This window comes from Centroberyx affinis, unplaced genomic scaffold, assembly GCF_046629955.1.
Source record: "Centroberyx affinis isolate AG114_WGS23_722 - 3 ecotype Tasmania unplaced genomic scaffold, CSIRO-AGI_Caff_v1 ptg000635l_1, whole genome shotgun sequence".
Taxonomy (NCBI): Eukaryota; Metazoa; Chordata; class Actinopteri; order Beryciformes; family Berycidae; genus Centroberyx; species Centroberyx affinis.
Window position 1 is genome coordinate 124083 of NW_027279261.1, and position 24403 is coordinate 148485.

At 42.0% G+C, this 24403-nt stretch overlaps 2 protein-coding genes across 5 annotated transcripts; both read right to left on the reverse strand.

Annotated features, from left to right (window-relative positions):
- Positions 1–3739: 3739 nt before the first annotated feature.
- On the reverse strand, positions 3740–7824 carry mlec (malectin). The gene is made up of 6 exons (XM_071518832.1): positions 7657–7824; positions 6966–7194; positions 5989–6167; positions 5546–5722; positions 4209–4266; positions 3740–3994 (listed from the first exon to the last, which is right to left on the reverse strand). Exons 2-6 carry the CDS (start codon positions 7171–7173, stop codon positions 3750–3752), a joined length of 867 nt encoding a protein of 288 aa, XP_071374933.1. The 5' UTR covers positions 7174–7194; positions 7657–7824; the 3' UTR covers positions 3740–3749.
- Positions 7825–12443: 4619 nt separating this feature from the next.
- Positions 12444–20208, reverse strand: cabp1a (calcium binding protein 1a). 4 transcript variants are annotated; one of them, XM_071518791.1, is made up of 8 exons: positions 16430–16460; positions 15089–15288; positions 13437–13467; positions 13180–13323; positions 12953–13062; positions 12737–12811; positions 12572–12644; positions 12444–12469 (listed from the first exon to the last, which is right to left on the reverse strand). In XM_071518791.1, the coding sequence occupies exons 1-8, from the start codon at positions 16458–16460 to the stop codon at positions 12444–12446; spliced, it is 690 nt and encodes a 229-aa protein (XP_071374892.1). The 4 variants fall into 4 exon arrangements, with proteins under 4 accessions (XP_071374892.1, XP_071374891.1, XP_071374894.1 ...); XM_071518790.1 differs by lacking the exons at positions 15089–15288; positions 16430–16460 and adding an exon at positions 19480–20208; XM_071518793.1 differs by lacking the exon at positions 15089–15288 and having other exon boundaries at positions 13437–13480; positions 16429–16460.
- Positions 20209–24403: the final 4195 nt, after the last annotated feature.

A 24403-nucleotide genomic window follows, 5' to 3' on the forward strand; every position in this document is an offset into this window, starting at 1 on the left:
TATTCACTGCTTTCCAAGGCAAGGAAAGAAATAAGGAAAAGAGATGGAGGAACCTTTAGCGTCATGTGTGAACATCGCGTGGGAGAGTTGGGATGGAATGACAGCAATTCTTTGGTTCTTAGGTGAGAAACAAATCAGGAACCTTAACACTGAGAGCAGGATCTTCATTCCACTCCATTTCATCAAGTTGTGAGATGTTTTATTCACAATATTCTCCAGCAGGATTGATGTCCAACAAAAGGCTCTAAAAACATAGCAGTTAAGACAGTTTGAAACAGCTGCTGGACATATAGGTTACACATAGTTTTCTTAAAAACCGTTCACAAATATTTTCAACTGGCTTTGCTCCTAGAAAAGTTGAGGTTAACTTCTGTCAATACAGGAAATTGCGTCGTATAAAAGGACTCACGGAATATTGATTCTATTGACAGATGATTAGGAATCAATTATTGAAAGTACTGTAGCAAAATGACTGAACTGACCCATCCCCTACTCCTAAGAGCTGTTAACAGTGGAATGAAAATCTAGCCCCGAAACTTGTAAGTTGAAAAGAAAGAGAAAAATGACTAATGAAATAACAAGCACAACAAAAGAGGGACCTCAAAGCGAATGATGGTAAAGCACAATGTATTCAATAATCAAGGCAACAAAGACAGACAAAAATACACAAAAATGACAAGAGATTTTAAAATACATGAGGCAGTGCAAAATGTCACACCAATAAAATATCACGTTTAAAAAGTCAAACAAAACAGATCCTGAGGAAAAAATTCAAAGATACAAATCCAAGCGTTATTATAAAATATCTCCAGATTAACCCCGCTCCGATTTAAATTATACATGATACAATGGAACATCCCACATTTTCAGATGCATCTCATTTATTTGACTTTCTGGCAGTCAGCACATCTGGCTGCCCATTAGGTTATTTGTGTTATACTCTGTACCAACAACCGTTCCTCCCCAGCAGAAAGGCCACATAGTCTTCTTCACACAAGAAAACAATTAAAAACCCTAAAACACCTCAGCTAGAACACAAAAAGTGATGAAAACATAACTGGTGTCACACTACAAAAAGTGTGATTTTGTACCTTATATACACACGCAAAACGGTGTAGACTTGATTTGCAGAAGAACAGAACATGGTGACTTTGGTGCTAAATCAAATGAGCTTTTTGCATCTTTTCAGAGAACAAAAGGTGCTTACATGTCTTAAATAGGAGTTGAGTTTTACAATTTAACAAACCAAAAAAAAAAGAACAACCAGCTGTCAACTGACCAGCAAATATTTTCTAGCGACCACTTCTTGTCCACCAGCGCTAAACGTGGGAAGGGAGAATCGAGGAGTGAGAAAGGATCCACAACACCTGAATTATCAATTATTTGTCAAGTACTGTATATAGCGACAGCAATACTAGCGGAGGGAGGGGGTCGGGGGTGGGGGGACATTTAAGACACGTCAGTAAAACAGGCAAAGTTACAAATTTGTCCTTCTTGGAGTAGAGCTAAGCACTTAATGGAGGTAACTAGATACATAAATAGGAGGGCTCGAGGAACAAAGCCGCTTTTCAGGCGGTATGGAAAGCAAAAGGGATATCGATATCCAGGAGTCGAGAGAACATGGGCATCGAGCAGAAAAAGGCGTACAGGGTAACACTTTACCCCGGTTCCCCCTCAACGTATTCAAAGACCATGACTGCTACTAACTCAGTGGCACTGAACTGCCTCCCATTGACGCACTGAAATCAAATAAAAAAAATGATACGGTCAAGGTTGAAAAGGCTTTTAAGACAACAGATTTGGAAAAGGAGAAGGTCTGGGTGCAGACTGCGGGAAATTCAATATGTATCGATTCTAAAAAAAAATAAAAAAACATCCAGTAAACATTTGTTTTTTCTGTTTAAACCGATTGGTGTGCTTTCTGTTATCTCACTGCAGGTGGAAAACAACTCATGTCAGTGGTGCATTTATAGGGACTTTGGGGTGAAATTAGATGTACAAGACAAATGCATAGACTGACACTGATCCTCGCTCTTTTGTTAGTATGTTTAACGTCTCAGTTGTCGTGGCTTGTCCTCCCAGTGTCAGAGGACTGAAGTTCATCATGCCATCAGCGTCATAACAGTCTGTACTTTAAACCAGAAATACAAATAGCAAGAAAAAACAATTAACACCACAGTCCCTATAGTATTACCACTGACTATACAATGTTAAGACTGGCAAAGCACCCTGTTTCTCTAAATTGAGTCTCAGATCAGTGATTGTGATAAGTGAGCATATATCCAAATACGTCCACTTCAACCACTTGCCACAGAGGCATCATGGAATTATATTTGCAACCCCTCTTGAGATTTTCAGGCTTTAGTCAAATTAAAAAACAGGCTACCAAGTGTTTTTTTCTTTCTTAACAAAATAAAAACATTCTTTGGTGAAACAAAAAGGCAGGCATGCGTAATCATAAAATGAGTGGAGAAGGCAGAGATCCCATAGCGGCCCATAAAGATCCTGACTCACTAGAGCTTTAGCAACACAACTCAGTCTCACCGCACAAATATGGCCTCTCGCTGACTGCAGTTACGGTACCGTGGACTGAAACAAACAAGTAAGGGTTAGCCCTAAAGAAAAGGTTTCAACACTCTTGCCATGCAATTTCTAATAACTTCATAGTATGTCCGTCCCATAAAGAACTCCAACAAGTGCTAACAAATGGACTTGCAATTTGTGATCACCTCGACTGCGCTTTCTGTGGTCCCGAATCGGTCCTTGTCGGGATAATCCCACTCAAGTCTGATGCATTCCCACATAGCACGCGACAGATTTGTGAAACCCAACCTGTACTTAACGTAAAGGCAAGCCTAGCTCTAAAATTTAGACAGCAGAAAGCATGTAAGCCCGGCAGCTGCAGGGCCGGTACAATAAGGAATCGTTTCTTCGAACAGATCATGGCACGTGCGTGGTTGCACTTAACTTAGGACTAACTACACTGGAGTGGAGAGACACAGAAAATGTTAACGAGCTGAAGAAAAATGTGAACCTGTCAAATGGCAACTGTATTTCCACTAGCCATCTGCCTCGCACTTTCTATTCAATTTAACCAATTTCAAAGCAGCACCATTTCCATAAAATTCATCCAATTTCAAGGTAACACATTTCTGACCAAATGCTGAGCAGGGGCGTTAAACAGAATGTGCTTCCTTGCTACAACCCGGTACAAAACAATGCTCTGAGTTTATAAAATGGGCCCAGACAGATCGCTCCTGAGCATCCCCATCGCTACTGAAATGTGGTTCCAAACCTTGACGAGTGGCGTCTGTAAATCTTACCCAGTCTGTTTTTGAGTGGAAATGACTAACATTGTTCAAATGGGTCAGCAGAGGTGGATGTAAGACACATTCACACAGAAGCGCGCAGCACACACACTTCCCACATCCCCTTTTCTCTCCTCGACGTTAAAAAAAAAATTCAACAACGAAGGCGTTTGGCCTCATCTTGCAGTTGGCTCTCCAAAAATCATTGTCTCTCTGTTTTTTTTTAATTTATTTTTTTTATTGTCCTCCATCGTCATGTTTTTCTCCAAGCCGTGAGCTCTCTCCCGTCTGTATGCTTCTACCTGCGCCGCTGTTTGTCACTTTGACCCCCCCCCCCCCCCCCCCCTCTCTCTTTTCACAGTCTCTCGTCCATCTCGCCCTCACCCCCCCCCCCCCTCACTCCCCCCACCCCCCACCCGTCCTTTCCTCGATCTCAAGTTCTCACAGCCGACAAAGGCAGAACAGTGTGGGGATGAAGACCCCGAACGCCACCAGGATGGGGAACATTAGGCTGCTGTTGTCGGCCGCGTAGGGGTTTGGTGTTCGGGGGCCCGACTGGACTCTGTACTTGGGAGCCGTCGAGGCACTCTTCTTCCCGCCTTCCTCGCCTCCCTCTGGCTCGTCCTCTTCGTCGTCGTCCTCTTCGCGCTTCTCCAAGCCAGGGTGAGGCTGGAGTTTTGGTACATCTACGAGGCAGGAAAACACGTAAGGGAAGATGGGGGTGGTTGTTCCAAAAACTTAATATTTAACAAGTATTACTAACAACGTTGCCACTACTACTAACAAGTTTGAGAACAAATGGGATACTAAAAATGCTTACAGCTAGTTGAGCAAGGCATCGGAAAATGCTCTGAATTTGTGCAGAATGCTAAAGGTTATGTTTACTCTCATGAGACTCACCCTCTAATGTGCCCTTCATTACGTAGAGAGCGCAGATCTTGGGGTTGTCATAATAACCCTGAAACACACAGAGGGACATGTCATCACTATGCAGCAGCCAGAGACAACTACATCAAAGCAAACATCCACCCTAAAACACAAACTTCACATCATTCTTCAAATCATGTGCAGGTCAAAAACAGCATTTATGAACAAACTCTCATTTAAAAGTGAAAAACCAGAGGGCCAGGAGTCTAATCTGTGATGTGTTCAAGCAACAAACAATGCTGCTGTCCCAATTCAAAACTAAGGTTTTCTAGCTTTGGGAGAGAATAGCTCAAAGGGTAAACATAGGACAAGAGTTATGATATAGGGTTAGTCGACTTTTTGTCAGGATTGACTGAATCAACTGATATAGCTCGAAGTGGATTTTCGTGACGTGTATAATTTGTTTCTTACAACCACCCATCATGTTTGCTTTTTCAAGAAACAACTAAGTGGTTAGAGCACAGCTTATTCTCCCCATAGAGCACAAAACTCATAATTTGACATGCAAACAACCATTACAAAACTGACTTCCTACTTTGTTTTTAGTCTAAATTTATCTCGCTGTGTGATTTCAGGATTAAAGAATCAACATTATGGTGCAGGTGGATTCCCAAAGAACCCTAGGACAGTGCAAAACAAACACCTGTGCCGATAACACTTTGCCAGTTCAGTGCTGGAACAGTTTTTCCTTCTCTGCAAAAAGAGCAGGCAACGTGTCCCACTTGTGTCTTTTTAGAGAGGGAAAATGCGGCGACGGTTATGGATATATATATATTAAAAAAAAGAGGGTCACTGCAGAAAAAGAGCTCCAGTAAGGAGATGAACCTTTTTTGAAGTATGCCACCCTACAAATGAAGTCACACAGCCTCAGTCTGCAAACTCACTGGCAAAATCTTACATCTATTAGTACCAAGACCTTAAGGGGAATACAAACCCCTTTACAAATTGATCTATTATCTCTATGCCCTAAGTGTTTCCCAAACTTGAAAAGAGAATCAAAAGGAAACCTGTCAGACTCTTGTTGCTCTGCTCTATTGAAGGTGAGTAGGAGACGGCTTTGTGGACTCAAGTACATTGCTTTGAGCTTTCACAACCAAATTAGCTTTTTTAAGTAGTGAACCATTTCCAAACTACAGAATGTTTTCCTACCAGAGCAAAACAGGGCACCCTCAACCTCAATCAGTGGATGGAGCTATGCATCAATGTGATATTGGAATAAGGGGCGGGACAGTTCCAGCAAACCAAGGCTGGGCTTTTCACGGACAGTGACATCCTAACATGTAAGTGAATCCACTGAAAAAACAACTCACCTTGACAAACTCCACGTTGAGCTTGCCGTTGAAGGTGGACACCTCTCCCTGCACGCTCAGCTTGCCGCGCCGAATGGAGAAGGGCACTATCTCGTCGTGGGCTGTACTGTGACCCACCCGCTCGAAGATATCCAGGTCTTTCACCACCACATGGCCGTTCAGACGAACGTCAAACACCTGGGAAATGCATCATCCCCGATTAGCAATGATTAACAGCGTGAACCACACACACACACACAGGTGTCAGATGTCATCATTAAAGTGAACCGATGGGTATTTAAGCAACTCCCAGTGTTTTTTTCTGAACACTGTTTGTACAGTGAAAAATAATTACAAAGCAAACAAAAGTGAAAAAATACCAATATTAGCACATGCCTCACTGTTGTCAGAAGAGAAGGAGCTAGCTAGGCGGGAATGACTCTCTGATTCGTAAAGTGCCTTACCTTTTGTTGAGACTGGGCAAAGTAGACCTCTGCATACTTCATGACTAGTATATAGTCTCCTTCCTCACGGATGGGAACTTCATATCCAAATGTGTCCTCGTTGTAGCGCTCTGTCTGGTAGAGAATCTGGTCTTCTGGACTGGAGCGCAGTATGGGTAGACGCACCCCGTAATCAGAAGCTACAGAGGGGAGGGACAGCATCAGGCCCAGTGTGCAGTTTGTTCACACACACACATCGCACAATAAGAGTAAAACATGCTTATAGCTGCATTACTGAAAGAGTGATAGTGTTTTATAGTCAAGCAAAGTAACAGAATGCACTTGCTTGTTCTGACCTTTACCTTCACTGAATGAAACATGTCAGACTCTAGTCATGTATCACTGAGGCCAGCCGTCTGCAGGTTTTCATTCCAACCAAAAACCACCTGATTTCACGTATTACTTCCTCTTTTCTGAGTGAATGTGTTGTAATTATGGTGTAAAGAGAGTTTGGACTGACCCCTGCACACTCCTGGCCTTCCATGGCACAAAATTGGAAAATTGGACACCACTTCTTCTTATGTCTCATGCAAAAGTAACACTTGCTTAAGTTCTGACCTTTTCCTTCACTGGGTGCAGTACAGTGCCCTTCTGTCTCAAATGGCAAGTTACAACACCCTGTTCACTCTACCTTGCAATTACCTCTGCCCCCATAACTGGGGCAAAGAATTTCTCTCTGTAGTCAATTTTATCATGTCATCATCTGCTTCCTCCACATGCTGAGAGAGGGATGGAGCTGCAGCCGCCTGGGCTGACTCCTCATTGGTTTGTGTTTACTTGCGGAAGCCACAACCCTACACTGGTTTCTGCAGAAAATGTGTTTCTCTGAGGAACAGCTTCACCCTGCAACGTCACTCGCATCAACACCTTGCAGATGAAGCCCGGCAAGACAAGCAGACTCCCATCTTACCAGTTAACCGCTGATAGCATCAACTCACCTTTCCCAACTTTCCCTTCCAAGGGGTCCTTTTTGAAGTGAATACCGTGCATGTCTGTGTGCGCTTCCCCTCCAGCGTTTACAGCCCAGATAACTCGCTCAGCGAGGCTGGGCCCCCCGCCGTCCGCCCAGCACTGCTCCGCCAGCAGCGACAGCACCGCTGCGACCAGCCAGCCGACGAGCTGTGCCGTGACCCGCTGCATTGCCATACACAGCTCGGTCCGAGGACACTGTGGGACAGACAGCAGCTGTGGTTGCAGAGCTGGCTAACTAGTCACCCAGGGTTGACTGAAAATCACGACTTGCATGGAAGGAACCCTCCCACATTTATCCAGATAAGGTTAGCTAGCGTTAGGGGCTAGCAAGCTTGTCTCATGATGACTTTACGTTATATGCAACATGATATCAATAGCCAGCATGCTAACGTTAACAGTACAGATCACCGGTAGTAACGTTAGCACGCATGCATACAAATCCAAAAACTGACTGGTGAAATGATAAGCACGTCTACTAGCTTAACGTTAACACATTCACATTGTACTCTTTCTGTATTCATTTGAAAACTGTTACAAAGAGGAATAAGCAGCTGGTAACACTGGTCAGTTAGCTAGCTAGCTACCTGTCTAACCAGAAATACTTGGTCTGTGAAGCGACCGGCTAAGACACGCATTCCAGTTTTCCCATTTTCTTACCTTCCCTTTTCACGACTTTCTTCAACCTATCTTTTTGCAATGTGTAAGCCTATCTCTGTTATTATAGTCTCGCCGGTTGCCTATACTCTACAATCTAAGCTAACTTTACTGTGCAGATCTCCTTGGTTGCTGGTAGCCTCTGCCTGATAGACTGACGTTGACTTTCATTCAATGTGTGCATCCAAACTAACATTAGCTCTGCTGCTAGCTACAGTGGCTGCCAGTTGCAGGAGGCGGGGCAGTGCCACCTAACTTCATGTTTTCTATCGCTAGGCTACTGAGTGACACAATTTCTACCCAATCACATCGCTTTGGTTACTAGTTCTGCTCTAGTTAAAAAGTTCATTGGATGGGGAAATGCGCTACAATGCTTATTGAACTAATCACCAAACTGCTATACCTGCCGGTTTTTATGATCTATTTAAGTTTTATTTTGAAATACTCAACATCATGAATCCAGCAATACATCAGCATCCATGAGAACAGCATCAGTCTTTCACTTTTCACCTAATTGATAATACCTATGGGCAAATCACAACTTTGAATAAATAAGTTCACATTGAGGCACACATAACTTTTGAAGGGTGAAAACACTGTATCGTATTTTTTTCTGAACAACTGTCTTGTTGCACCCTGCACCTAGAGTTTGGCTATGATGGAAACTATGACAGGTTGAAGTCTTGTGTTTCCCTTCCACGTCAAGTGAGAGGTTTCCTTTCACTGATGGCTAATCGACTCCTCTGATAGCATGTCATATACAGTAATGTAATATTTCCATGCACGAGCCGGAGGAGGTGGAGTCCAGATGTAAGAGGCTGACCCATGCCGGTCAGAGATGCTGTGGTTTGGTTGAGAGCTACAACAGTGTTCAAGCCAGCTGGCAAAATGCGGAAGAAAAGGTATCTTAGTAGTTTACAACGTGGGGTTTTTATTGGTATTATAAACCTGTTACTATTTTACCCATAGGCTCGATCATTAAGTCTGTCACTCCAACCCTGCAGGAGGATATCAGCACGAACCGGGTATATATATCTAAGTCTTATCAATCACCAGATGTAATGACCGACAACCTAAGAAAAGAAACCCCGAGTCCTGTCGTGCCCACAGTGATTCATTCACCGGATTGAAACGTATTAAATTACAGTAGTAGTCCACACGTGGCCTTTAGAAATCTTCACCCCCCCCTCGGGTTTGGTACGGTCGGAGTCTTGTCCAATCAGGAGAGTCCAACGCAGCGCGCACGCGGTGCACTCTGGGTTTGACGAAAGGAATGAATGAAGATTGTTGCCGTGGCAACAGCAATGTAATACTTCTATGGCTGACAGTAGAGCTTTGATAGGAAGAGTTCAGCCACGCATATGCCTTTTTCTAATACTAAACGCCGGCCTTCATATGTAGAAATGCCCTCAATGCGTATGAAGCAAACAAAGAATCCTGCATTTGTTTTATGGTATATTTAAATTGTTTGCCACAGGTGCTGCTTTGGGTTTGACAATATTTGCACGAAATCCACAGGAAACTCCTACAAGTTTGCCACAAAGTAATTTGCATATACGCTTACATGCAAACAGCTGTTGCTATCAGCTTGTGTCAATATTACTGCAGGTTTCCAGCAATGTCTCTCCAGAATAATGACCCAAGAGCCAGTGTGTTACAGTGCAGTTCTGTGGTGAGTGTTGTTGGGTCTGTAAGCATCATGAAATCTCCTGTAGGCCTCTTGCTTCCTGAAGCAAACCTCTACTTGCACTGAACTTCATAATGACCAAACTATGGGGAAACATGTTAGCATAGTGGTCACTACTAAACAAAAACATCTAAGCCTAGGTAAGACCAGAGCACCAAAGTAACAATGACAGTAAATTGGGCAGTCAGTAGCCTAAATGTGTTAGTTTGACCCATTTTACATTAGTTTACAATTCTACTGTCATTGTATCTTTTCAAGGAGTAATGACAGAATAAACACTACACCAGTTCCATACACTTTTCTGCTGCCAAATGGCTTTGAATATTAGCTGGAGGGATGAAACGCCTAATGAAGCTGTTGGAGTTGCTTCATAGCAGAGAAAATAAGCAAATAGTGCAAGGATTCTGTCTGTACTGCTCAAATAGTTATTTTGAAGGTAAAATATGGGGCATGTCCCTTTAAAGATTATTCTATACATTTTAAGGGCAATTATGTTATTTGCAATCTTCTCTAGGGCTGCAACTAATGATTAGGCTATTTTAATTGTCGATTAATCTGTCGATTATTTTCTCGATTAATCAGTTAATCATATAAAATGTCAAAATAAAGACACACCAGGGCCCAAACTGATGTCTTAAATTTCTTACTTAGTCTGACCACCAGCCAAAACATTCCAAAATCTTTATTTTATAATGATATGAAATGGAGAAAAGCAAAGAAATCTTAGCATTTGTGAAGCTGTAACTAGCAAATGTTTTGTATTTTTACATGATAAATGACTAAAGCGATTAATCGATTATCAAAATTGTTATTGAAACTAATTATATATATTATTAGTTTCAGCACGAATCTTTTCCAATTAAAACAGGCTAATCTAACCTTCAAACCTAATATGTTTCTAGTATAATAAATCTTCTGTCCAAGACAAATTAGTTTGCTGCCACACAGTGACTATAAGGTTATCTCCATTTCACCACTGATGTTCCTGCAGTGTCACTGCAGTTAAAACCCAGCCTGCAGTCTCACCAGAGACACGTATAAATAATAATAAATATTATGAGGAGATTCGTCCTCAGTAGTTAAACCAGTGAGTGACAGGAAGCACACACTACATTGCTATGCTAGCATACTAACAATGACATTTTGACTAGGCACTGTAGACTTGGAGCAAAGATGTTTGAGATCTCTGAAACAATCTATGTATGTGTGTTTTCATTTGATATCCAAATAACAACACAACCAGTTTCTAGTATACTGTGCTTGTATTTTCTCTAACAATTTCACCACAGAATAATGGGCTCCAATGTAAACATCTTTTATTTTTCTACAATTAACTTGGCAAGATTTGTTGTTTACTTTATAAGACAAAAATGCAAATGTGCATACTGTATTTAATAAATTTCTCTCTTTGGCATGCATAAAAACTTCTTACATACAACACAGATTTGTGGAACGTTACCACAACAACAATCATATTGACATTGACATACAGTACAGGTACAACATGATCACATCCACTCTAAATACAATTCACGTATGACATTCCTGCTGTATGATCTTGGGCAGAGCAATATGGATTTGTGAAAACGTAGTCTTTCCCAAAGCTGGAATCAAGAGTGTGAGAATTCAAAACTGTGGACATGAAAAGACATGTGGAGCTGCTCCATTTACACTGAACAGGAGACTGACACTACAACAGTATCCAAGATCATTCTCCTGCATGAGCATGAGTAAACTTTACGGTTTACTACAGTTAGCATTACTGGGAAATAAAGATCAGAAACAAAGATCACTTGAGTGTAAAAACTCAACCGTTATGTTTGCCCACAAAGTCAGTGTCCCCTTCACTGTCAATGGAGCAGCTCAAGAAAGTGTCTTGTGATGACAACAGAGAGATGAGGGGCTTAAACCATGAAGTGCATCCATATCAGTCCACTACAGATCACTTTTTGGAGTGTAAAATCTAGTGGACGATCTGGATGAAGTGTTTCAAAGAAGTGGTAACAAACAAATGCAGATGCCTTAAAACAATTATACAGCACAAGATAAAGAAAAAACAATGACAGAGCCTGATGCCCACAGGGTGCAGATAATTACTGTTACTATGCGTTCTTGGTTCAATTTAATTGCATTGTGCATTATGTGCTCTGCATTACAGTCTGATGTGGGGTTGGTTAACCAGCTAATGCTAGTATGAAATAACTTTTATACTCGCTGTAATTGTGATGTGACAACAAAAATTTAAACTGAAACAAGAGGATGAGTTCTCAGGGTTTGGACACATACTGATGCTGTTAGTAGAAAACATAGCAGGCAAGTGTCAGTCAACACATTGGATATCAGTTTCCTCTGGATTCAAGCTTTGAAAGAAAGTCGTGCGTCTTCAGCACTGCCCTTGATCTTACACATCTGGGAACAACACATGCGAAAGGTATTTTAGAGTGCAGTTTCCCATTAAGATCTGCTGCTTTCACGGCCGAGGCATCAGACAGTGATGCATCTGTGAGACTGGATTAGCACGGTGACAAATCACAGATGGTCACACAGTTACAATACAGGTGTGATATTGCCACATGGGTTCCTCAGTGGAGCACCAATGTCACACAAAGGCATCGGACGCAAACAAAGGGAGCGTGTTGGTAAAAGTCGGCACATGAGTGAACACTCAACACTGCACACATCTTTTACACCTTACCTATAAACATTCACTCATACATTCCTATACATCAAAGTGGAGACATTCTACAAGACACATAGTAATGCCATGTCGAGGTCGAGACAGAACGACAGCAATCTACCCATACAGTAAGTTATATAGTGAGAATTAAAGTGCAAAAAAAGATAAGTTGGACAATCATCAGCTAGGCTACAGCAAATTCTGCCTCAGTTGAACTGGAGACCTTTTCAGGAAGAACACTTTTTGACAGAAAGTGTGAGGTGAACCCTCGCTCCGTAAGATTCAAGCAGTTTGAATTCCAGTATCATTCAGGTTTGGATGGCTCAGAGATCTTAGCATGTCCTCTGCTGTACTCAGTCAAGTATAGAGAGGGGCAAAACTTCACATTCAGGACCGATAATCTTCTGATCAGTCGTTCTGTCCGTCTTAGCGAGACATCATTCGTACAAACTCTGTGAAAAGAGCGGGTGAGAGGGAGAAAATGGAAGATGGTGAGTGCAAAGGGAGCCGTGCAGCGGTGTACGATATATAGTACTGTAAATGTCCTGGTGTACCTTCAAAGTCAACAAGCCCGTCCCCGTTCAAGTCCACGTCCCTCAGGATGTCTTCTACGTCCTTGTGACCCACCTGGGAATAAAAAAAAGTTGGCATTAAAAATCAGAGGGTATCCATAAAAGAATTGTTTAGAAACTGTCAGTTAAACATAATCCAAACCTCACCTGCTGGCCCAACAACTTCCTCATTGCCTCCCGGAGCTCAGATGTGCTTATTGCACCGTCTCCATTAGTGTCAAACTGACAGAAAAAGAGAGAGGTCAAGGGGAGAAGGCAGAGGAAGAGAAAGGCAAAACTAAGGTTAAGAACGGAAAGGTAAAAACTGAAAAGGTCACCAGAACACTCTCTGTGCTCTGTAAATCTCTATCCACAGACTCTCACCTCTTTGAAGGCATCCTTTAATTCCTTTATTCCAATCATGTCTGCAGTTTCGGCGAGGAGTTTTGGGCCCATTAACTCTACGAAATCCTCAAAATCAACATGTCCTCCCACTTCAGAAAAAGAGACAGAGAAGTTGATGTCAAAAATAAAACCATCACACAACTATAAAGCAAGACGGTAGCATGCAGTATCATTATTTGCATGATTCAACATAGTGAAGTCCTTACAGTTCATGTTGATCTGCTGGCTCAGTTCTATCAGCTCCATTTCAGTGGGCATGTATCCCATGGTTCTCATACAGTTTCCAAGGTCTTTACAGCTAATGAAACCGTCTTTGTCCTTGTCAAACTCTTTGAAAGCGTCCCGCAACTCTGTTGAGTAATGACGCAGAGAAATGATTGGAGACACATGAAACTTGTCCTTGCTCTCTTTGTTATGACTTGCCATGTCCTCAGCCAAGAAAGAGAAACTGAACCCAACTTACCATCCATCTCCTCTGGCCTCAGCTCTCTGTCCTGTGAGGAAATAATATTTAATTAGTGATCAGAACAAAAACACATGAAAGTAGCAATCATCATGCATTATGAAGACACTCCTATATTTCTACGTTTAACCTACAAACAAACATACCGGAGACAATGCTGTGACTGGAGTGACTCCTAAACCAAAATCAACGAGCTTCTCCATCTCTTCTATCTACTTGTGAATCTGAAGCAAAGGACCCCAAATCGTACAGGATGTCATCAGTGGAATGCGGCTCTCTCACACCTCAATGACACTAGTTCCAGGTACTAATAGACCGATCACTATCGAGCACGAGTGGGAAACGCATCCTCTCAGAGTTCACAGAAGAATGTGGCCGTTTCTATTTTTTCCAGCGCTTGCTTACAATGAACGCAACCTTTAAAGGGCACAGAGGGAGAGAGACATATCCCAGAGCCCTCAGGGGTTAACAGCGGGAGCAGTGAGAAGTGTAAACACAACACTCACTCTTGACGTCAGACCCAAAGAACTGCCTGACCGGAACCACTGACACAGAAAACACAGGAGGCACATGGGCCCGAGGAAGCGGAACCAACCAGTCAGACGGGCCGGCACGCACAGACACCACCTTCAAGTCAGTCCATCAGTCAGTTGATGAGCCATCTTTGCCCAGCAAAACAAGAAGACTTCACATAAAAAATGGCCTGATCTGTCCTCGACCGATTAAGTATTTTTAGGCGCATTACTAATATTTATGATTGGTATAATTTATGATTTTCTTTGATGGTTGCAGGAAAGATAAACATCTTCGGAAAGATCCTTAAAATTTGCCTAATTGTAATTGAGGTCAAGTTAATAATGTGATTATGCTAAAATCTCCTTGTTGTGTCATTTTTACACAGGTATCATTGGTTAATACACTGAATGTACAAACTATTAGGGACGCTTACTCTTTTCATTTAGTACACTGATGAATCCAGGAAAAAGCCGTTATCCCTTATTGATTTCCCTTATTAATCACTACCAATCACAATGGAGGATATGTAGATAAACAGAAGCAGATGAGTTACAGAAGGATTTTGAAGCTTTGAGACAACTGAGATGTGGATTGTGCAAAAAATTGCATCACTATACAGTATCTGTTAGACCCTAGACCCGATCTACAGTCCTATCACTAGATTTAAAAACCTTGCTATGTGTATGGGTGGATTCATTAAAGAAGTTGCATGTTCTTTTCATGTATGTATATCATGTATGCTCATTGTTCGTCATTATATCATTATGAAACTGGTTGTGATGACACATTGTAATGTGACAAACAAACATAATAGCTGCTGTTACATGCAGAAGCCCCTATGACTGACTTCTTGCAGCATTTAAGAGCTGAGATTGAATCTCCAGGCAAATCTAAAAAGTTCCTTCCAGAAAGTTGGTAAGACACCATTCAAAAGCAGCAGTGGAAGTAACAAAATATGGCAATAGAAAATAGTTCAAAGGATGTCTACAATGTAGTGCTGATAGTTGTTGCCGCAGTTCTTTTGAAAATTATATATTTAGAAGAAAATTCCTGTACAGGTTAGCTTTAATACTGATTTTAATGCAGGCAGTAGCAGATAAAAGGGTGTTTGTGTGTGTGTGTCTAGACTTACGTACAGCCTGCCTGCTCTTGGCCATGCCTTTACTCAGGAAGATACAGGTTTGCCCAAGTATGTTGCTCATGAGAGCGCAGTTTTGTGTCATGGACACAAGGGACTCCTGATAGGGCCCAAGACCCCCTGCCTGGCCCCTCTCCTCACAGGACAGCACCCCTCTGAATCCCCTCTCAGCGTCCCGGAGCATCTTTCCAGAGGGGTGCAGGTGGGGGGGCAGAGACAGTGTTAGAGACCCGTAGCAGTTTCGGAGCAGAATGGACATAGAAATACAGGTTGAGAGAGGAGGTGTGAAGGAGGATATCCATGTCAGTGAATGTAGACTTTCTATATTCTTGACAGTAGACTAAATGTTACGCTGCTATAAGAGCGATCAGGATCAAATGTGTGTGTGTGTGTTTGTGTATGTGTGTGAGAGAGAGAGAGAGAGAGAGGGAGAGAGAGAGGGGGAGAGAATGTGTAAAATAGAGGAACATGGCAGGAAGATGAATCCACCACATCAATAAAATAGCATGTTGCCAACTTTCCACTCATTATTCATAACAGTTTACTTGCCACATTGTACGGACTGGCACTTCACACCTATACACTGTCACAGGGACAGTAAACACGCATAGAAGCAGAGGAGAGAAAAGATTTCGCACAAGGAGCAGGCTGCACATGTACTGAACACATTATGCTCTGAAGACATTAGGAGACATTTCCCTTTGTGAGACGTACAGTCCTGGTTAGAAAATATTTTGTTTTGAGCACCAAAGGTCCATTAATCTAACAGGAGTTTGACAGCTACACTCCAGAGCCACTTACAATGAGAGCAGCGGTGGAGTAACCTTAAATTCCTAGATTACCAACATTACAAACAACCAATAGTAAGGAGTGCGGGTTGTTGTTTAGCTCCGAACTCCATATACTAAACCCAAACTGAGTCTAGTCTGACCATGATGCACACTGATTTTTGATTATTTTAAACCAAGGCAAGGCATGTCTCACAACTATGCCCATGTTTGGATATAATGGGTATAAAAAGACTCTTCTAGTGGTTTTGATGACTGACGATTTGTGCTTTTAAACAGAAAGAACAAACAGTGCCCACAACTGCTGTATGTGGTGGAGTGCTACTAAATCAAGTGTCGTCGTCAACAAATTTTGCATAAAAGTCCTGGTACTGTTCAGTTTCACGCCCCACTAGAATAAGATATATTTCAGTTTGAGACCCTTCATGTGCATTTACGTAATCATTTCAATTCGGAACCGCACACCACAAAATCCACCAAATGGGACCTTTAACTGAGAAAAAGAGGGTGCTGCATGCTATGAGTGCATCACAAAGATGACAATCTTACCTTTCTAAGAGGCGATTCTAAGCAGTTTCCCATACCAAAGGAGAAAAGACGTGCTAAAAAAGAGCATGAGGACCTTCCTTCTGTAAAGTCTACAGTTTGGGTTTTGAGAGGAGAGCTGGTTTCAGCAAGACCCATGAAGACGTGGGTGTTCACCTGTGTCTACACCTGATTGAAAGAGTAGTGAACTGCAGGGTACCACTAGCTAATGTGAATGAAACTAACAGTGTTAGGGGTAATACTAACACAGAGGGAGGGAGAGACAGAGAGAGAGTGAAGAGTGAGGGTGAGAAACTACATGAGGGAGGGAAGCAGAGCCTATTATAGGAAAAAAGGATGATCCACTGTCTGGAAGTTATTTTCACCCAGCTGTCACAGTAGCCAAACTATTATAGTTATTCAATAAGCAGCAGAGGTGATACAACAAGTGAAATAGTTTAAGGATAAGCAAGAAATGGGGTGAGAGGAGCACGATCATGCATGTAAATATAGTCAGCTATTCCATAAAGCTACAAGTAACCTAAAACCTAACAAGTAACCTTTGCTTTAGTTCGGCACAAATATTGTAAGGCATTCATTTTTTCTAGGCTATGGAAATCTGTACCAGGCAAGTTGACTGAGAACACATTGTATGCGATGGCCTATTTCCAGTCTTGTTTTCCTCCTCACCTGCACTCTGCCTCTCAACACTGAGTTCCTCTCAAAAGGTTGCGTTTGAATTCATATATTGATTTACAAACACAACAACAAAACAATTATTTTCTATAGAGCTGTACCTGGGTCTGCGCCTTTGTTTTTCTTGTCCTCCACTAAACCCCCCCCCCCCCCCCCCTCATCATCCACTGCCCTCTGTGAACAAAGACAAGGTCACTCTGACCTCACAGCCACATGGAGCCAAAGGGGATAAGAGGTAGAGATGGTGAGAGGCAGGAATAAATAGTATTGCATTCATATTGGAAGCACATTTAGTTATAATCCATCAGTTACAGTGCTTTCTGATGAAATGCATATGTGTATAGCGCCTCATGTATACTGTAAGATTATTAAAATATTCAATATTCAAATTACAATGACAGTGTAACAATGGGCTAATAAAGCAATCTTTTTCCAAATGCAGAAAGCTAATGAGGATATGCTTCCCCTTCATGCGGGTTTTAAAACCATTTCTGTCCCCAGGTGCCTGGTCTCCCATCTGTTTTACATGTATTTCCCTTCTGCCTAGTCCAGAAACCTATAAATGACATGGAGCCAGTGCAACCAAACGATAACTCTATTTGTTTTGTATGCATTGTTCAAATGAAATGCCAAAGGCAGTGTGAGGATCTCAAACCATGTGTTACATTTTTCTCTGTCATTCAGCTCCTCTCCACATAGCTGTCTCATCAAAGACCTTATTCAGGTCACGCTAATGTTTTTACAGGCCTGCTCACAGACTGACTCACAGGATATTTGTAGAATAGCCTTTCATCAAACAAGTAGGATTCCTTCCTTGGAGCCCCAATAGCTGATCTCCATCTTTCCATATTGAGCCCATTCGATGGCCAAGAGGTTCGGAAATCAGTGACCTGATTAATTCTCAAATTAAAATCCAGCCAAACACCCTATATGAAGGCAACTAGAATAACACCCACTCTGAATTCTGTGGAAGAGATTGGCAAGATTCCCTCATATACAACATATTATATCAGGGGTTTAGCAGCAAGGTGGACCTTCATGAAACCAATTCCTTTGAGAGCCCTTCAGCTCTGTGGGCCAAAATGATGCGAAATCATATGTCACTGATAACAATCCAAGCTTAATATAGTTAGATGAACTCTTTATCCTCAAATATCACATGTTTCATTTGTATAAATAGCTTTGTGAGAGATGCGATCGACTCAAAATGTTCCTTTCATCATCACAAGGCACATCAAAGTGATTTCCTTCAAAGACACAAATCACTGTGGCCTTTCTGATTAAATGACGCAGAAACGTGAATATATCTTGGTCTCCAGCCACACACAAATTAGCACTACAGAGATTTCTACCTCTCTGTCTGTACCGGCACACTTTATTCAGCCGCAGCACATCCACTTTCAATAAACAGTCAGTGACGACAAGTCTGCCTGGTTGAGGAAATCTGTAGGAGGTAGCACTGTATCCATAAATTACATAATAAATGAATATGTAGAAGATACTTTTCCCTCTATAAGTCTGTCCAATAACGACAGTGTTTGCAGACTGCATCACAGACCACACTAGCCTATATTGATTGTGGGTTGGACGTCACTGAAGGCACAAGCACAGTTAACCACTTCACATCTGTGTTACTTTTGCAACAAGAATAACAACAAACTGCTCTTGTAGCTCATAAGCAGAACAGCTCTATAAGGTGTGCCTCAGTGCTTTACAGGAACATCTATTATTAATGCAAGTGAATATTTTCTTAGTGAGATTAAGCCTGTACCACAAAGAACAAGTGTTAAACGAGTGTTAAAAAAATTGCTGTACCAACTGAGAATTGCCTTCAGAAGCCTATCAAGCAGGTCACTCCTTACAAAAAAAGAACTGTAGTAATCCTATAATACATTTTAGAAGGACACTATACAATTACCACACCAAAACTTTAAAATATAATGCAGCCACTATAGGTTAAAAAATACACCACAGAAAATCATATAGTGATACCATAGGAGATAAATATACCAGAATGTAGTACCATAAATCCATTATAAGTCCCTATAGGAGAATTACAGTGATACCAGGAGATAAAGATGCCATAAAGTCCAATAAGGTCACTACAAACTCACTATAGAGTTATCAATAGCACGTCCAGGATGGAGGGGGCACTACTTTATTAAGTTAGATAAATTGGGGTGGGGGGTCAGGGGCCCAGAATTTATTGTAGCACCCCTGCACCTTAGACACTAAAAGTCTTAGGAATATTATAGGTGGGGTGATTTAGGCTACATTAACCAACTGAAGATATGGCATTTAATTGCCTTTATGTTTTTTTTTAGCAATGTTGTAATATGCATCGACTTGATGTCCCATAACTTGTACTACAGGCCCTTACCTGCCCGAAGAGCGAATTGAGGATGGTGCGCAAATTGACATCAGACGCAGAAGACGCCGCACTGGACCTCCGCGAGCGGCGAGAGGACCTGCTGGACAGCGGGACCAGGGAGCAGGAGGACGGGGACGGACTGCTGACCTGACCGCCGCTGTTGGACAAACTGGCCCCCTTGCGGTCCCTCGGCTCAAAGAAAGGCGCCGTATCGTCGTTGCTGTCCGACAGAGAGGGGACCCTGGGGACCGCGCGGGTGTGTGTGTGACAGCGACGGTGATGTTCAGGTTCAGGGGGTCCCACCGGTGGCTGGGTTTCCTCCCGGTTGGGCTTCCTACGGTGGTGCCGGTGTGTGGGTTTGGATGACCTGCAGCGCTCCCTCACACCTCGGTCCGCGTCACCGTTTGGCTCCGACGGGTCGGGAACTTGGCTATGAGGGGCATGGGACCTGCTCTTGCCCCGGGTGGTTGTATTGTCCCTGGTGTTGAGGAGGGAAGGATGGCACAGGGGTCTCCTCGCGCTGACGTCGCACTCGGCCGACCAGAAGGACTCCTCGGCGGTGTTGCTGCTCTGGAGAGCGGCGGGACGGTGGTGATGCTGGTGCTGGTGCTGATGCTGATGCTGATGCTGACTTCTCCGGCTTTCCGCTGTGCGTTCAGGGAGGTGTGTCGGTCTCCTCGCCGAGGATGATTTCAGTAAGGAGGTCGTGGATTCGGATTTGGGGAAGGAGGAGCTCATCGCTGCGGATCCGGTCTCGTCTGTCTCGGTGGGTTGATCATTGACAGCGTAGACTGTCGTTTTTTGTCCATTGTCGACCCATAATCTGCAGCAGAGCCTGCCCGCGTTAAGTTACATTTCACCACCTGATTGCTGTGCGGCAGCGCGGCCGGAGCGCGCGCAGACAGCGAAATACGGGGCACACACGTCCCTGCAGAGCGCGTCACCTTTTCATTGATGTGAACGCTAGTCTCTGACATCTTGACAGTGATGTGGGTGTTGAGGATAGTAGGCTAGACCAGCGGTTCCCAAACTTTTTCATGGCAAGGAGCCACCAAATAGATATACATTAGACCACGGACCTCCCATTTGCTTTGCTGAGATTTCCCAAGGAACCACATGAGATTTTGTTAGTGGTATAGAATTGCATAGGTGGGCTGATCCACAATGAGCAGAGTGAAACCTATGATCAAAATACTTATCCTTATACATTCTCTGGTTGTGCTTATTTGCAAGTGAAAGAAATGAAATAGAAATTAAACTATTCTTTGTTTTGTTGGGGACCCCAGGAACCCCTCATGGACCCCTAGACGTCCCTGGACCCCACTTTGGGAACCACTGGGCTAGACTACTAAATAAGGAGGTAGTGGATTCGCCTATGCATCTCTGACCTATATAGAAAGTCAAATTTTATTACATTTCTGCACCCTATAGGCCCGTCTGAGTATTTGCAACTCTATGACTCAATGATGTCTGTGTGTTTGTCAGTAGCCTAATCCTTATACATATCTCTGTGTACGGCCTGGAGCTTCAAACTGTTCTCCCATCTCACCCTGCAACACCTCTCTGCTTTCTCTCTCTCCTTCTCACTCACACACACTCACTGTCATACAGTCACACTCACTGTTCTGATGTCCTACCCTTTAATGACACTGCAACCAACCAATTCCCTGTCTGTAACATGTAAGCACTAAGGCCTATCTAAACGAGTTCTGTGTTATTATTGATGATTATTAGCATCAGCCTCTTAAGTTTCCATCCATCAATAGAAGTTATGGGGCTTTAGATGGGAAAAAAGCTAATAGCAGTCAGAAATCTCAGAACTCGTGAGCCTTGAATTTTATCACACAATATGACCAGAAGAAGCAAAGCCTTTCCTATTGAAGAATGCCGAAATAATGGCGGCACTTGTAGACTTGAATTTGTGTTGTGCTTCCATTTGCTTGGCTGCACAGACAGCTGTAAGGCCTATGATCCCATTCCTAATTCACAAAACTCATGAACAGGCTCTGTTGAAACTGCTGTTTTTATTTAACAGGAACATATTTTTTGCCTCAGTCAGCATCGGAGTGCTTTTTGGCTTCGTATCCTTCCAAGGCAGCACAGCTCTGACTGGAAATAACTGCTGTTATATGGAGAAAACAGAGCTCGGAAAATGTCATTGCATGCCTACGCCTCCCTGTGCCACGAATATAAAACTGCATCTGGTTGCAAGTAAGCAACACAAATGTCCTCTGCTGGTTTCATATTGCAAAGTCTATTATCAATACCAGAGTGGTATATTTCTACAAAGAGCATTTGCTGAGGTCCTTTATTTTTTACGTGTCAACTGTTCAGTTTTTCAGATTGTACACTTTGGAAAGAAGAGGAGAGCTGTATGAAACAGCAGTTATAGTTGGTTGATTCAGCAGCATGGACTAAAAATAAATGCAAGGCTAGGCTACCTCTTGCTTCATATCTGTGGCATCTGTGTAATAGTGACACGTCACAACAAATGGTTAAATAAGATACTTGGCCATTTATTAAATGTACAGAAATACTGTTCAAAATCCACACAAGAATGAGTTAAAGGCCCAATCCTTAATCCAAATGTAAACAAAATGGAAGCCCCATCATATGTATAAAACTAATGCATGGGGAATGACAATTTTCATACTCTAAAGTGGACTGACAGCACTGTTGATTTAATACCTAATTATGGACAGCTCAATGTGAGTGTCAGTGTATTTTGATGTTGTAAACAGTTTGTAAATGTTCATATTCATTGTAAACATTAGAAATGAATAGATATCTTGAATTGTGACGGGTTGGGAATGCTGCAAAATGTTACTTTTCATATGCAACAAATCCAACCCTTAAAGATTGTGTGCATACATCCATGATATGCTGTTCAAGAATTAAGGATTGTGGCTTTAATAATGGATGTCGTCACCATATGGCGCCGAAAAATTACAGAATGACTAAACAGAAAAAACATCACTGAACAATATCACTTGATAAACATTTTATAGAACCTACAAACTGAATCTATCAAAATGACTTCATCATGATTGGTGTTTTGGAGCGGAGAATGAAAATGAAATGCAATCACTTCACCTGTAAATCAAGACAACACAATACTTACAGCGTTTAAGACAATTATTTCAAAACATCTCAGATTGTATTGTTTTTACTCCAACCCTATTTACAGAAATACAAACCTGATATCAAATACAACCAAATTACAAGGATTTAGTAAATTTACCAAAAGCACTTCCCAGTGTTACAGCACAGGCCGACTCACACAATTTGATCTAAAAATGTGCTTATCTAACCATGTCTTGTGAAAGCAGGATTGATTCTCAAAAGGGGAGCACAACAAACTATCACACACCAGCAGGGATAATGACAGAGACATGGGCTGAGTCTGTAAACATTCATGTAATGTTTCACATTGGGCCTCACTTATCAAGGAATATATGAGTGCATTTGTTCAGAAATTGCTTGGAAAATGATAAACACAAGGAAGCTTTTGGATATGAGATTTTTTTTTTGTAAACGTTACGATAACACTGTGTGCGCATGCAATGACCTTCTTGAGGAATAAATAAGTTTAAATATGTGTAAACAGTTGTCAGTTTATTCAGGATGGTATAAAAGCGGATTTGCGCGTCACATAAGCAACTCAATTCAAAAAATAGACTCACAGAATGATATTTGCGTGTTTAATTATGATCTCCCAATTATATGAGGTAACAGCTACTTAGTGATGTTTTTGTTATCTGGCTTGATGTAATGCGTTTATTAGAAACCTTTGCACAGTTGGCCTAAACGCAACCAGCACTGTGCAAACAATTCCTGCTTCTAAACTTTGGCTGTGAGTTTGTATCAGTCATCATGGGCACAGCGTTCACCCCAAACATTTCCCCTTTCTGCCAGCGGGAGACTGTCCATCCATTCATGGCTATTTAAATTTCTACAGTATGTTCCAAATGGCAAAGGGAAAATGTGCAAAACCCACTGACTGATCTTGTTTGTCTTTATTTTGAATCAAAATTTGAACATCCACTCTAGATAAAGCATGACTGGATATGCTGATTAATATAAAAAAAGGGAATGCTTCTTCATTATCCGCTCAACAAAAATGATCAAACGTCTCATAGCCCTTGCAGGAATGTAGGTGTTACAGTAAGTGTTAAGCAATTAGTAATATGTGTTACATGTCAGATACGTGTTAAGTAATAACACTGGCAAAATGGAATGTTTTCTTTAAGGGTTATTCAGTCTTTCATAATGCCTGGGAAGAGGTCAGGACCATAAACGCTTCACTGTTGGTTTTAATTCATGTACTGCTAATACAATAGTTTTCCCCGCTATAAAAGGAGCATGTACGCCGAGCAACAGCAAGAGAATGACTTTATTGCTTGGCTTGTTAAAGACTTGGACATGAGTCAGTCTTTATGCCAATAATGTATTCTGCTCTCTACCAGCACACTGTTAAACTGAACCAGGCCACAAGCAAAAACCTATAGATATCCATCATAAATAACTGATACTGGGTGTACATCAAAGCTTAACTTCAAACAATTTTGGCCCAGAATTCCTTCCAGCCATTATGAGACCGATAAATCATTCAAGGAAACATTTTGCCCGGATTGTCGGAAAATGAAATTTAAATTTATCAGACATCTGAATAGGGGTTCACTTCTTTTTCTGTAAGGTAGAATAAAAGATTGAATATATGGGGGAACTGATTAAAAGGTTGTAACTTTTGTAATTGTCCTATCACATCATTTACCTATATGAAATGTCATGAGACAATGAGACAGAATTTTGATTCAAAATAAAATACAAACAACAGATAAGCAAAAGGATTCCCTTGCCACTGCATGAATGCATGTTAATAAAATGGTTGCATGAGCGAGCGAGGACCTACTGACATTTGAGACTTATGGGA